We start from the raw sequence: 15,022 nt of genomic DNA on the forward strand, positions 1-15,022 counted from the left end.
AAACATGGCCATTTGATTGAAAAGGGTACAAGACACTGAAATTAAAGCTTTGATGTGACTCCAGCAAAAAAAGACAGACAGTGGTACCACAGCTGCAACAAGCTACAGATGTTTTGAAACACAGAACCACTTCTGAGCATGACAAGTTGCGTCCAATGATTTATTCTCTAGCATTACAGGACGCCTCTCTAAACCTAGACCATTCACAAGACGAGGAATTCAAGATACTAGATTTTCAGCATGCTGCAGCTATACCTCATAATAACCTGAAGTGGCACCTCTGTTGATTTCTCTTTCACCAGAGACTCACTATAATGGAGAAAAAAAAAAATTACTGTTATATCCCTAAACATAACATAGCCATATGTTCCTTATCTCAGAAAGAAACCAGTCTTAGTAGGTTAATGTTAGGTATGCAGCTAAGGTATCACAGAAAAACACACAGTTCCCATCAACATACATGTCTTCATGATCAACCTATTCAGGAAAGAACAGAGGTACTTTAGGAGGTTAACTGTGCTTTTTAGCAGCTATGGTAGCACCTCAAACAAAACTCCAGGGGTTTTAATACAAAAATAATATCTTTCAGGTACATCCTCTACAATATTTTGCTAGAGTTTTAATGGTCTGGCCTGTGCTGCTTCTAGTTGATTTAGATCTGTTACCGAGTCCTTTATGCCTATAAATCCTAACCAGATTTAACTATAGATTATATTTAGTTTCTACTGGTTCGTTACATTTACTAACATATGCTCAGTTTTATTGGTAGTACACTTTGGACTATCGATCCACAATTGGTCTTGTACTTACACTGCCTGTAAGGATAGAAGTCAACTGATATTTGCAATATTATCTCACAATACAAGATGAACATAAAAGTTATAATACACCACACACAATATTTCCTTGATGTAAGTTACTTTCCCTCTCCCCTTAGAAGTGTTTTTTGATCAAGTTTTCTTCACAGTTGCTAAGTTCACAAAATAAGCGTAAAGCCTCACAAATACCCACTTTGTTATTCTGCTTGTTCCTGAATCTTGTTGAGATTAATGTTATTAGTCCAGCTCATCTGATTTTGAGTGGATTCTGATAAACATTCTTTTAATCACCTTTTCTAAGGCAATAAATTATACAAGAATTAGCTGCTATGTATTGCCTGCTGCTGGACCACCACTAGACCTACATGGAACAGACTGCGCTGAAGAATACCACACCTTATTTTGCCTACTGACTTTCTGATGAACAGTGATGCTGCCACACATATAGTATGAATTAAAATTTGAGAACCAAGAGTATAATTTCTGGGCAGACAGTGCAGACTACAAGCAGAAAGCTCAGGCAGAGTTCTGTGTGTTTAACAGCTACCATGAGAAAAGGCAACCAAGATATGTTGACAATTCTGTTCACGTAAAATACAGCAAATAAAGTGCTAAGAAGCGCTGTCATTTTTCAGAATAATTTCATGACTTCATTATTTTGAAAAGTTGCTTTAGGTCTCAAGATCACAAATAAATCCCTCAACAGTCTGGTTGGTTTAAATTCCCCTTCTGTCTTTCCTTACCTATATATGAATGGCCCACTACCCATTTCTTTGTTATATTTGAAGAGAACGCTACCAACAGTTGAAAATTACTACTGTCATTTTCCCATAAAGCAGGAAGTTACAAAATAACATTTAAAAAATGAATGTCATGAATGAATCTGCATTATTTTCAGATTTGACCTGTAGAGTTAGATGAAAAAAACGCTCTACAGTTTCTTCAGCTTTGGGTTTCCTGATTAGATAAGACTGAGACAACCAATCTTAAAAAAAATACTTTCACTTGACCTGTTCAGACAAGTTAATGGTACAGCACTTTTTCCTCCCTCACCTTAAGTATTTTGCTGTCCATAATTCTGGAATGCCCAGTAGTAATTCTTGTTCCATTTGGCACAGTTAGGCCCAATTAAATAGGTGATCCTTTCAGATGAAAGAAAAATCAAATACATTCCTCTATACACAAACATTCTTTCACAGTTTGTGTCCTTCCAACACTTCCTGTGTAGAAACTGCTCATCTAGCCTTTCTGCAGGTCAAACAGCATCTTTAGCATACCTATTTCAAGTATTTTTTATTTCAACCACTTCTCTTACCACTTCATAAGAAGTCTTTCTTGGGTAGGTTGCAGACTCACTCAATTCCTGTATATGCTTTCAAAGTATACTTGAAACACATCGAGTGTCAATCATTTAAAGCAGATCACCTTAAGAACACTTCACATTAAAGCCTAACAAGAAATTTGTATGTGTGTCAGTTCTGTTAAATTAGCTTCCTTCATATGTAGTTAATTGGTCTATGAGTGACAAGTAGTTTTGTTTGGTTGTAATTCATAAACTTCATCAGAGATTAAGTGAACAGCTTTTGCTTATTTTGCTCAAAGATGTATGACAAGTGAATCTTGCTCTACCTTTGAAAGGTTAATATAGCATGTACAGAATGTCTAGCTTGTTCTAAAATATGTGTGTGACTTCAGTGGCCAAACCCTAATTGCCTTGATCTATCAAAAGAAATTGTAACACAACAGCAAAGTCGTCCAATATGAGGTGATAAAATTACCTAATTCACATCTATTAATTCACAGCGTGTATCTTGACCACACTGATATGGAAAACAAAGTGTCATACTGGTACAGAAGAGTACAGTCTGGAACTGTGACCACTCAGTTTCTACTTCACGCCTGTGATTTCAAGAAAGCAGGACACTTGAGCTAATTTTCCTCTGTCCACCCCTACAGGAAAGGGATTTGGGTCTGGTCAATTTCATTTTTTTCCTGTTTGTTTTTTCTGTTTGTTTTGTCCGTTTTGGTGGTTGTTTTTTTTTTTACAGAATAAGTAGTAAATTTTGCAAACAGCTATTTGTTCAGATCTCACTGAACATTCACCTGGGCTACATACATGAGTACAGGTCTCAAAAAAATCAAATTGCAGATTCAGAGTCCTTGTTGAGCAAGATTTTCCAGTGAATGGCTGCCTGCATTACCACTGCAAACAGTTTGTTTTATCATTCAGAATTTGAAAAACTAAAATCTCTTCTGCTTTGTGCTAAATGCCCTCCCTGGGATAGAACACTTCAAGACAAAACATAGTTAAGAAACAAAGCAAACAAAAAACAAAGTGTCATAGAGCTTAGGGAAGGGACTTCTCATTGAGCAGCATTCCACATGCTGGCTAAAAACATGTTGCTATTATTCTCCATTATAGGCTGCTTCTAAAAAAGCCCAGTAATATTGGGTAAGATTTTTTAAAGTGTCATGACTCGTTTCTGAACCTATAGCTTTCATTGATCTTGTTGGAGTCTTAGTATAATATCATTCCCTCCACCCCCAAATCCTGTAAACACTGATATAACAGGCAGAAGAAACATCACCCTAATACACAGCTCGAGTCACGGAACACAGAAACACGTGCAATAAGGATTACAGGGACAAATCCAAATTCAAGCCACCCAAAAGGTCATAGAGGAGCCAGTATTGCAGCTGCTATTAGTACATTCTGTGAATCTGGAAACAACACGTTAATCTCCAGAAGGCAAACATTTACAGAACAAGTGAAAGAAACTGCTAGATGCAGACCGAGGGTGATTTCTGAAGAGATGATGATAGCATGGCCAAATGAACAGTCTGTGTTGCGTAAGTATATGCCTGACTTTCCTAGTTGCATTGCTGTAGTAAGAAAAGCAAAATAACACTGGATTTAAGTGACTCTGAGCATGTGAAGTGTATTACTGAAGACCAGATACCAGACACTTGGTACTGTAGCTCAGCCTCTCCCTTTGAAGATCATATTGTAATAGTAATCTGTATCAACATTTTTTTATTATTAAAAAAAAAAGTTTCTTTTTTTTAATAAATCAAACCTGCAGAAAAAAAAGATTAATTATCTACAGTACTAGAAATCTGTTATTCTAAGAATGCTCTTGTTCTTTACCACTTCTTTCTGCCTTTTTCTGGCGCAGCATGGTTTTCCTGTGACTGTCCTCACAGTGCTGTGCTCAGCCTTCCACACAGGCTTACCTGGTATGCACTGTCTGCACCCAGCCCAGGAGCACCATCTACCCAGGGACCAAGCAGAGCTGCACACGCAGACAAGAGTGCCTACGGTCTGTTATCCGAGTATGAAACAAAACCCAGTTAAAACAATCTTAAGTTTTTTAGCTATCTGCACAATTAAGAGGAGCTCTGACACATACACCTAAAAAAAGAGCGGCACTGCCACTCAGTTTCCCCTCAAGGGGCCCTTGTCAAGCATCATGGTATATGAAGTATATATCTCTAAATAAGTCTTAAATGATAGGTTTCACTTCAGCAGGATTTGAAGACCCTGCTGTTGTCTCCCAGACAACATTGCCACAGATATACCTGGGGTCCCAGCGTGGATTTCATTCTGTGCATGACGTTTGCAAAGTCACCTTTCCCTTCTCTTCCGTTATTTGTGATCTTTATGCTATCATTGTCCCATTTGACAAAATATTGTACTGAAAGTTTGTGGTATTTGAAGACATGTAGGGACTAGGACAGCTAGGAGGGCCCTGTTTTCTAAGGCCAACCTACTGTAGGCAATGTTTAGATACATGATTGTAAAGTTAATTACAAACACATTTTGTTTGAGTGGGCCCAGTATATAAGCAGCTTGGAAAGCTCTGACAGCCACTCCCTCGAAGTCAGTGCTCAAGCACTCACTGAAAAGAACAAGTTTGTATTTAACAGAATCCTACAGATGACATACAATCTTCCAGGCACATATATGACACAAAAAAAGGTTGCAATTTGTAATCTACAGTATGATTATGTACAAACTACAGCAGCTTTTTCAGTTTACACACACGTGAGATTTCGCAAAAATTTCCCTTGCACAAAGTTTCTTTTGCATCCTGACTTCATGTTCCACTATCAAAAGAGTTTGGCCTTTAATTCAGATCCCCACTTTGTTATTTTTTATATATGCTTGACATCTACATGTCCATGTTGGAAATGCTCAATTTAATACACTTTTTCCATTTATATGTAATGCTTGTGTATTAGATCAAGGAAGAAGTTTAGGATTTTTTGCAAGCTTAGGCTGAAATTCTGCATGATGATCTATGAATATGCTTACAGAAGAGATATGGCTGCCTGTTTCCCCATTTAATGCCATACTAGCTGCACAAGTTGCCATCCTTACAATTGAGATGGTGTGATGCTGCAGGATTCCCCTTTGCAGTTTTGGATAATCGTTTTGTTTTGGATAAACGTTTCTTGAGGCCAGCCAGCAAGATTACATGCTGAGAAATCCTATGCACCCCTCTATCATAAATAAATGTTTCAGTTCTGTTACTTTCTTTCCACATTATGCAGAGTACAGGGAGTCTATAATTTGGCTCAAAGGAAAGTTAACAATTCCCTGTCTGACAGCGCTGAAAAGTGTTTCATAACAGCCCAGCCCTAGGAACTCTGAACGTACATTTGCAGTAAATAAGATGATTTAACAATGGAAATTAATGCAACCCAAGGTCTACTCTGATCATGAAATGGCCCTGTGGTGTTTACTGGTCTCTGGAGCACACCAGGGTTCCTGAACGCTTACTCAGTTCTGTTCTGCACATCTTTAAAGAACAAGTAACAAGACTTGCAAGCTGAACAATCTGAAATGCTTTTTCAAGTTTAAGAATGTTTGTGGGGATGAGCATTTCACAGCTATTTTGCAAGACCCTTTAAAAGGACAGTAGTTCTGGAATCTAGTTCAATTAACAGAGCAATTGAGCCATTTAAAGCTAACAAATTAGTACCATGCTTTTCTATTGTTTAACTACAATAGAAAGGTGAAGCATGCTTACCTGGTGGAGAGAAGTGTCTCTTGTTCTCTATTCCTTTCCTAATAACTCCTAAAACTGTATTTGCCTTATTTTATTACTTATTTTAAATTTCCCCTCTTATAGCCACTACTTGAGAACAAAGCTGTTCAAAAAACTATCATAGGCCCAGGATCTTGCTCCTAAATGGTAATGGTCAGCTCAAAGCACAACTCTCTCTATGAAGCTGACTTTTCCTCGGCTCATATATTCACCACCTTACATTTACTTATATGCAAATTAGCTGTTCATCGCTCCCAGAGCTAAGTAAACACAAATACATACAGAGTTGATTTGGGACCCGCCCTGGAGCACTGCATTTTGAAGGTCATACAACAGCTTGAGGTAAAACATACAGAACTCCTTCAAGACAGATGGTATTCCTGAATATCTTGGCCAAGAGAGGCAGACAAATGTTGCACGGTAACTGCTTTCCTAGATGCTGAACTGTTTCTTTGGCTTCTGTTCACACAAATGGAAGGTTTTCATATAGGCTTAATACATGTGATGTCCAAGGCCTTGGCACTTGAACAGCTGTAAGTAGAACAAAGGAGCACATGTGATCCTGGGATCCATCCAGCAACAGAATATTAATCTGAAGGGAAACACTGCAAGTTGTTTTGCTAACAAAAGCCTAGGGTAGCAGGAATTGAGAGCATCATTACCAATTAGCAGATAATAAGAATATCGTAATGCTCAGAGGCATTTATGAATACAAAGTAAGTATTAAGGGCATCAGCAAAGGAGCTTAGTGACAATCACAGAATGAGAGATGTGCAGATGAGCAGTTAAAACAGTGCAAGCAAGCTGCTGGTAAATGAAGAGTCCACCTCTCAGCGCACAGTGCAAGTTGCCAAAATGAACTGATAACTGAAAACCTGCTTCTTCATGACAGCCAGCTGCCATCTCTGATTGCAAGAAGGAAAATACAGAATAATAGAAAAAGAACATTTTCAGACCACTGAAAAGTACTATCACACTCAGGTATAAAAAGAAACCAATGGGCACTCAGAAGTGCTTCAGAAGTAATTAACAGACGTGCTTGTTCTGAAGCAGAGGAAGCTGCTATCCAACATTTAAGTTAGTTAAGGATAGGTATGGTGGGTTTTGAATCAGCTGTTTGAAACGTGGTGCATTTATTGCTGAGGTATAAGGACATTTCTAAAGATGAAATTGTGCTTTGGGGCCTTTCTGTTAGAACTTCAGGGGTAGAAAGGAAAAGGATGTTTGCAAGTGCATTGGGGCAGTCAGATTTGTGATCAAAGGAGAGAAGAACCTGGCATCAGGAGAGAAGAAACTGTCAGTTCTCACTTTGCACACTGGCTTAAAGAGGGACTTTAAGCAAAGGGATGCTCTTGATTGATTTCTGTCTCCAGAAAACAGAGAATCCCAGATTCTAACGCCACAAAAATTGTTTTCCTCAGAAGCTGGCAAGCACTTCCATCAGTACACTAGTAGATTGCGCTAAGTCACACATCCTTCCTGGGCACTGACAGAGTATACCTGCAGTATCGAAAAGCAAAAGCCTGGGGTACTATGGGTCACTATATTTTTGCCAAGCCTTCACTACAGTAAAAGTATGACATATATAGCCAAGTCTGAAACTCTGTAGCTTACCCAAATCAAGTATGGGGCAATCAAAATGTGCACTGATTGTCTCTCAAACTTTAGGGAAGGGCAGATGCAAGTTAGAGATGAGCCTAACAGGAAAAAATAACTTATCAAAAAAGACATCATTAGACAGGCTTTGTATTAGAAGCCAAGAGAAAATTCCTGGCCCACACACAAAGGCTGAGGAAGTCTGGTATAGTGTGAGGAAGCAGCATCAGCTAGAATAAGTCTGCCTTTGGAGTCACAGCAGAACATTATTGCTTGAAACTACATTTGGGGAATAAAGGTAAGGATGATCGAAAGTCCAAAACAAGTTCATTATACCCCCCAACCTCCCACAGAGCAGTAATAAAGGAAGGGTCAGTTATTATTTGCTGATGAGACAACGTGGAAGAACAGGCATAGGCTTCTTCATGCTTCTTCCATCAGAATCATGGAAGGAAAAAAAAAAGAAAAAAAAAAAGAGAAAAAAAGCCTTCCACCATATTCAGAAAACAGAAGTTGCCTCACTAATGAAGTCCAGTTTTTCTGCAAGGTAGTGAGAATGTACTGTTTAATGAAAACCTCCTTGAATGTCCTTTCCCATTTCTGCGTGACTCAGGTGCACAGTACAAATGGATAGTCTGATCAGCTCTGAAAAAAGATGTGCAGCTAGCTGCATCAAACTATGACTAGATCAGGAAAGTGACAATCTCTCTACCATTGAAACACAGAGCGGACAAAGCAGTCTAATTCTAGGAATGTTTACGTTTATTAATCAAACACATCAGGTAGTTCTGCCAAAGATAGGCAAGCCCATGGAATACTTGAAGCATTTGACTCATTACTGGGGAATCTTAATTTTGCCCTTGACAAGTTGCCTGACAAGTTGAAGCAGCTTCATTAGAAGCTTATCAAGGACAAAAGCTCAAAACACAGTTAAATGCTAAAGACTTCATCTTCCTCCAGAATGAGGCATCTCTCCTAAAAAGCATTTTTAAACACACTTCCCATTGCTTTTTGAAGGACAGGGGAAGGCTAAAAGCAAGAAATAGCTTCCCCAGGGCTGAAAAAATTAATCAAAGGGAAAATAGACAAAGAAAAGCAGGAAAGCATAGATGAGAGTCAGATTACCTATACTTGCTTGTTGTTTTGTGATTTTTATATTTTAGACAATCTGCATGGCAGAAACAAGGGCTTGAATAAGAGAGAAGTTTATCCATTCATTTGATGCAAAAAAATAATTTATTACTCTTTTAGTCAGAACCCATGCTGTTCATTCACTGTATAGCTTAAGCACACTTTGCACAACAAATAATGCACTGTGATTTTGTGAAGCTGCTTGAAAGACTTCTAGGAGTATTTAAAAAGAGTTAGATAATCCAGTAGTGACCATTGTACATGTCTATTACGGATCCACTGAACCCTCAGAGAAGAACCAGAAGGCTAGCTACCATTAAGCAGGCACAGCTAGACCAACAGTAACCCATTAACTGTGCAAATTATCACAGCCCACTGAACGAACAGTACACAAGCTATTTGGTTCAGTCCTCTGCAGCTGGTCACAGTCTCTATTAACATTAGTTTTAGCTACATAGTTGCCACATGAAAAGCCAAACATAATGTTTTGTTTCAGTTAACCTCTACCTTAACTAGACATTCCCTAACCTGAAAAAAGACACAAGTTCAGTTTCCAAAATGTGTTTCTTGAGTCATGAATTATGTATTATTGCTCAAGTATTGTCTCTTTTCACCTGTAAAATCCCAAATAGCCTCAGAAACAGCTTTGTGCTAATACCTAGCAACTGCAAATTCATTTTTTTAGTACTCAGCCCTTGTTAAATGCACAGCTTGTTGTTTCATAATAAAAGGAAAAAAGAATCTAGGTATATATCCTTTATTCGAAAGAGTATTTCAGCATAGTGCCCCCTAATTTAAGCAGAAGGATGCTGTGAAAGGTTGCTCTGGTAACAAGCCTAAGCTACATAATATTGCCAGAGGGTCAAAAAGCAGCACCATTATTACTGGTGAAAGCTAAGGATGAGACCTATTAATAATTTCTTTAGTACCCATCATACCACAGTAGATGAGCTAGACACCACAAGACTACATCTATGTCTTTCAGTTCCACCAACTTCTAATCATACCAGTATATTTTTAAGGGCATTTTAAGGATCCCAGTGTGGCCAGTTTGAGGATGTTTGAGAGCTGAGGTTGTTCACTCACGTGGAAACATGCTTTGTCACCTCATATGTCAGACAGAATTCTAGCAGGCAAAACAAGGAAGCACCTGAAGTATGCCAGGTACAGGATGAACCTACAGGTTATTGCCTTTCAAAATTAATACAGACTTACTTGAGAAACCTGTTTGACAAAAATCCCTTCTTTTTTTAACTTGTATTGTAGGTAACCATTTTCTCTTATCTGCACAGAAGTCTTGATCCAATGCAATAACATCTTCCTAAAGAGGTTAACAGATTTAACTGGCTTGTTAATGTAGCTAAGAGAAATGAGGGTGCTACTTTTGGCTCACATCCAAACACATTTTTCACTTCAATAATCATCTGGTTTTATTGCAGGAGATCATTGCTGCAGACCGTATGTAAACACAGCAAAAAGGGTCCCTGTCCAACACAGAGAAAACTTCCCTTTATCATGCCACTGATTCTTCTGCAGTGTTAAACAAGTGGAAGAAAAAGCAGTTGATGTGTAAAGCACATTTTATCCTTCCCCCATATTACTACTGTCCTAACAAGCAGAATATACTGTAAACATTTCAGTGTGATTCACTCAGATATAGGTTCAGATTAAATATATGCTACAAACAATAATTAGAATTCTAGTGTGCTATCATGTTCTGCAGGTTTTAATACTGTTACTTAGGAAGGTCAGCATAATATGAAGGTCTTGATCCAGCTCCAATTGTCTAGATAAAGTAAGCACTAGCCAGATACTTAATAAAGAACTATATCTGAACACGGAAGTATAGCAGCTTCCTAGAGCTTCAAGCAGCTTTTGAAGTATTTTAACATTAAAATTTTAATTAAAAAAACAACCATAAAATTTACCATTAAAAAAAGAAAAAAGGTTTTAAAAGTTCTAAATAATCTTAAGAAACTTCAAGAGCATTATTGGACAGTTACTAAAGTGAAACAGAAGAATCTGGAAGACAAATATATTTCCTGCGGTTTCACCCCATATCTCCAACCCCTCTGGATAAGCCAGGTTATAAACATAAGACTTCATAAGTATTTTAGCAGTGTCTCCCACTGTTTTGGTGTATGGGACTGCAATCAGTTGTTAACAATCCCAGATGTTATGCACCAAGATCTAATCACCTTGTGTTCTTTCTGCTATGAAGTAATGTCACTCCGCTCTTCCCTGGAGCATGCTGTCATTTCTCCATGCTGTCATCATCTGCAGAACATGACCCTGGTATTTAGCCTGCAATACAGAAGCCTTCTGTTAGCCAGTAAATATTCATGAACACAGTAGCTCATTGGTACAGGAAGACAACAAAAGCCATTGATAAAGTAGGCTCTAGAAGAAAGAAACTTTATTAAGTATTTGGAGATCCACTGACAAAGGGAAAGACTGCAGATACTCTGCTGTGAAGTACTTCTGTCATGTCACTACTGTGTTTCAGGGCATCAGAGGATCCATCTAAGACTTAATTCCTTAGGAAACCTTGCTTCATTAGTTCTGGTACTCATTACTCCCTTATTCTCCTCATATTACATTTCCAACAAGGCCAAACATATGCCATAGAGGGGCAGACTTAGCAAAACATGCTGCAATTTCCATCTCACCCAAAGCACACAGCCACAGAGAGTACCAAGACAGGACCAAACAACCCATGAAAGGCCCTCCTAGTTTCATGGGGAATACAAGAAAATCTCCTTCCTGAGTCCAGCTCTACTCAGCCACCTGTGTCACCACTGACATACTGCCTGGGAGACATGCTTAATTTGGTAAGTCACACCAACTGCCCAGTGCTGCAGAAAGGTCAGTGAACACACAGAAGTTTTGCAGCAGCTGTTGTGTTTGTTGTTTTTTGGGGGGACTGAGAAAAACATTTCCCTTCTAAAAGATCATTCCAGTTAAGGTGTGAAATATATGTAAGCTTAAGTCTTTATAACTTCTATTTATACATTTTAGCATAACAGGTATAGTGATAGAGTGCTTTAAAACAAGGTATGAAATCCTGCAGGTCTTCTCCAGCAGACAAAACAACTAGATAAACCAGATATAGTAATTATAACCACTGATTAAATGAGGTTTCGTTCACTGGAAAATTATCCCTTTTCTAGGAAGGTAATTACACACTATTCATTTGAAATCATGCAGGGAATTATTGACAAAAGTGTTGACTTAGACTAGTAAGGCTGTAAACCTTAAGATGAAATGAATTCCAAGCTTCAATTTTCCTCCATTGCTTTTCTGCTACTTATACAACAATTCTCCTTAGGGGAAGGATATCACCTGCATATTTGCAAATTTTTGTATTTATTAAAATGACGAAATACAAATGAGAAACACTAAATACTGAAGTTGAAAAGCATACATTTTGCTGAGAATAAGGTGAAGGGAGCAGAGGGAAGTCACCTGCTCTGCATCTGCTACAGTACCCCAAAATGGAGGGCTTAAATACGTAAAGAAATGTTCACCTTCCATTACCACTAGTATTCTTGAAAATGCCCGAAGTCAAGTGGAACAAGCCTTATAAAAACATTAGGAAAGGCGCTCAGGGTCCCCAGGTCGTAACCACTGAGGCTTGCTAGGAGTGTGCTAGAAGTAGAAAGCGAGATAAAAGCAACACCCTCAGCCTTCTTGAGCTTGAAAAGCAAGGTCCTGCTCCTATAGGCCTTAGTGTCTTACAGAAAGGAAGCTGAAATAAATACTTCACTTTAATAGAATAAAAGGATATTTACTGTAGCTTACAGAAAATAAAAGTAATTCTTCATTCTCTTCAAAGGCTTCCAGGAAAATAATAATAATCTTTTAAAAATCCAAAAAATTTAACCAAGAGTGCTTTAGTTGTAACACATACCCTTAACTATGCCAGGCTGAGGAGTTTTTGTTCAAGAGGAGAAAGACTTGTTCAATGAAGTTATTCCTTGGTATGCATCCTGCAGATCCCCTAAACATTAGCTGCACAGCAATATTTACATGGCAAGGAACTTGGCCTACCTCAGCCAGGATCTCCACTTAGGGACAGCTTGGACTCGCACCTCCAAAGTACAGGTGCCCCAGTCTTTGCCTTCAGCCCCTCTCCCCAATCTACCATTTCCCCTCAACAAAAGGAACAAAGCCCAAAGAAACAGTCTGCTAAAATTCACACCAAAACAACTCAAGCAGCTCCTACCACTTACCTTTGGTCAAGGACCAGCCTCTCCCTGCACCCTTCCCACCCAGCCACCCCCTACACACTACTCTGCCGTGTTCCTCAGCCCTGACAAGGCCCCACCTCAGCCCTCATTCCTCTTTCCCGGCTGCAGCTGTGGGGCTACCACAGCTGCAGTCAACAGCTCACCTCATGTTAACCCTCACTTTGGATGGTGACCTCAAAAACCACTGTTTTCAGGAAAATTTTACCTCAGGTCAAACTGTGGGGCTTACCCAGCCTAACTGGAGAGCAAGCACTGAGGGGCGCACCTCTAACCCAGCCGGCACACACAGTGAGCCTCCCTCAGGTAATCATCGGGCTAGGAATATTTCTAACCAAAGAGCATCTGCATATTAAAAAAAAAAAATCCTCTATGCATTGTTTTTCTTGGGTTTTCCTGTAAAAGGGAAGCTACTAGAAAAATCTTTCTCCTCAGGTCAGCCTTTGTTACTCCTCTCAGTGGCATGTTTCCTTGCAGCCAGTTTTTCGCCTGCAGTTATTTTCGATAGCTTTAATGTTCCTCACCCTCCAAATGCTAGGAAATATTACTTCCAGCCTTCCATGTAACATAATTAGCATTACTATTGCAGCCTCTGTATTGTTTGAGATTTTTACAGGCGCTGTCTCCATTGCCTATAGTGTTATTTGCTTGAGCCAAAACCAGGCAACCCTTGTTTTCCAGGCAGGAGGGTTGTTTTTTGGCATCCTTTTTCATATTGTCATAATTTGCCCACCTGGCAGTGGTCAGCGGTGCCTGTGTGATGTTGCCTTCACTACTGACAAGAGGGGAGGCAAACTCGTATCACAGACTTGCTCGATCGCTGCGACCATTTGATGTGTCATCTTGCCTTTTTCAGACGGTGCAGACGGTGCTTCTCGTGGTGGCTGTGTTCCTGCTCTCCTGGCTGCCACACCACATCATCACGATGTGGGCAGAGTTCGGGCAGTTTCCCCTGAACAACATCTCCTTCACCTTCCGCATCATCTCTCACTGCTTGGCCTACGGGAACTCTTGCATCAACCCCATCATTTACGCTTTCCTCTCAGAAAACTTCCGCAAGGCCTGCCGGCAAGTCTTCACCTGCAGGTTCTTCCTGTGGCCGGATACCACCGAGAAACTGGTCAGGATACGCATGGAGAACTTCTCTACCACGCACTCAACCACTAAAATGTAAATTGGACTCACAAATGCCTTTCTAGAGAAGGGGAAAGGGTGCTGTCTGGGGAGAACAGGTATACAAGTCCATTTTAGGGAGTTGCAGCCTGCAGCAATGTGGACTTTGTCAGATTACTAAGGTGGTAGGAGGCATTCTTCCACCTGGCTGTTAGGACACTTGACATAGCTTCTCCTAGGGTACATTGCAAGGCACTGGGCTCTGTGCAACAGAAATATCTGAATGTCCTTGTGGTGCCCATAAGATAGAACTCGTATCCAGTTGCAGTTATGCCCATAAAGTCTAAAATAAGTTACACAGAAGGTAGCATATGGACAGACAAGAACAGTTAATTATGTCTGTAGAGAGTCATTAGGAATGTGAACGATGAGCGATATGACATTTAGAGAGCACTGAAAAGCAGTTTGGGAGAAGTCAAACTAAAAAGTCTTTGAATATGTCTTTGTTTCTTAAACAAGTTGGACCATATGCAAGCTACATACATTTTTAGCTCATTAGCTGCAATAGGGTCTCTAAATCTCCTTGAAGGCTTTGCTATAGTATTTATGTATTGGGTAGTAAAACCTTTCATGTGAGACGTGTCATGTGGATGTCTGCATTTGGTGGCTTTGTATCAGTTTGAACGCCTGTGTGCTCAACATAATTACTGCTGTTAATCACTGCCTCCAGTAACTGTCTGTGAGCAACAGTAGGAAAGTGGTATTTCTCAATATACGCTCAAAAGAACTGTGGTTTTGTTGGAAAGTAATATTTACAAAAGGCTTTATTGGTAAATATGGTGTTCTCTGAGTATATTTATCCAAAGCTTTTTATTGGTCACTTTAGTATATAAATGCTAAAATTTTTCTGGGTGGTTTTTGGTGGAGTTTTTTTGGGGATAAACTGGTTTGATCAACAGCATCCAAGCAACAATCAGTTTAGAGCATTTGTACTTAGTTCAAGGTTATTGTTTGTAAATATATAAAGTGCATATTACTTCAAAATTAAGAAGCATATGGCTGAAAG

At 39.3% G+C, this 15,022-nt stretch overlaps 1 protein-coding gene across 3 annotated transcripts in view; it reads left to right on the plus strand.

Annotated features, from left to right (window-relative positions):
• Window positions 1-15,022, plus strand: part of LOC119157790 (galanin receptor type 1-like) — a 31,021-nt gene extending 15,999 nt beyond the window's left edge. Inside the window, exon 4 of one of the 3 annotated variants that reach the window (XR_005107667.1) lies at window positions 2,622-2,633. Coding sequence is in view for 2 of the 3 variants with exons in the window: in XM_037409081.1 (XP_037264978.1) it covers window positions 13,700-14,017 (318 nt within the window). In the remaining variant the exon portion in view is untranslated. Of the gene's footprint in view, window positions 1-1,119; window positions 1,414-2,621; window positions 2,634-13,699 lie in introns of those variants that run through there. The other 2 variants (XM_037409081.1, XM_037409080.1) reach the window with 2 other exon arrangements.

Source organism: Falco rusticolus, chromosome 15 (assembly GCF_015220075.1).
Source record: "Falco rusticolus isolate bFalRus1 chromosome 15, bFalRus1.pri, whole genome shotgun sequence".
Lineage (NCBI taxonomy): Eukaryota > Metazoa > Chordata > Aves > Falconiformes > Falconidae > Falco > Falco rusticolus.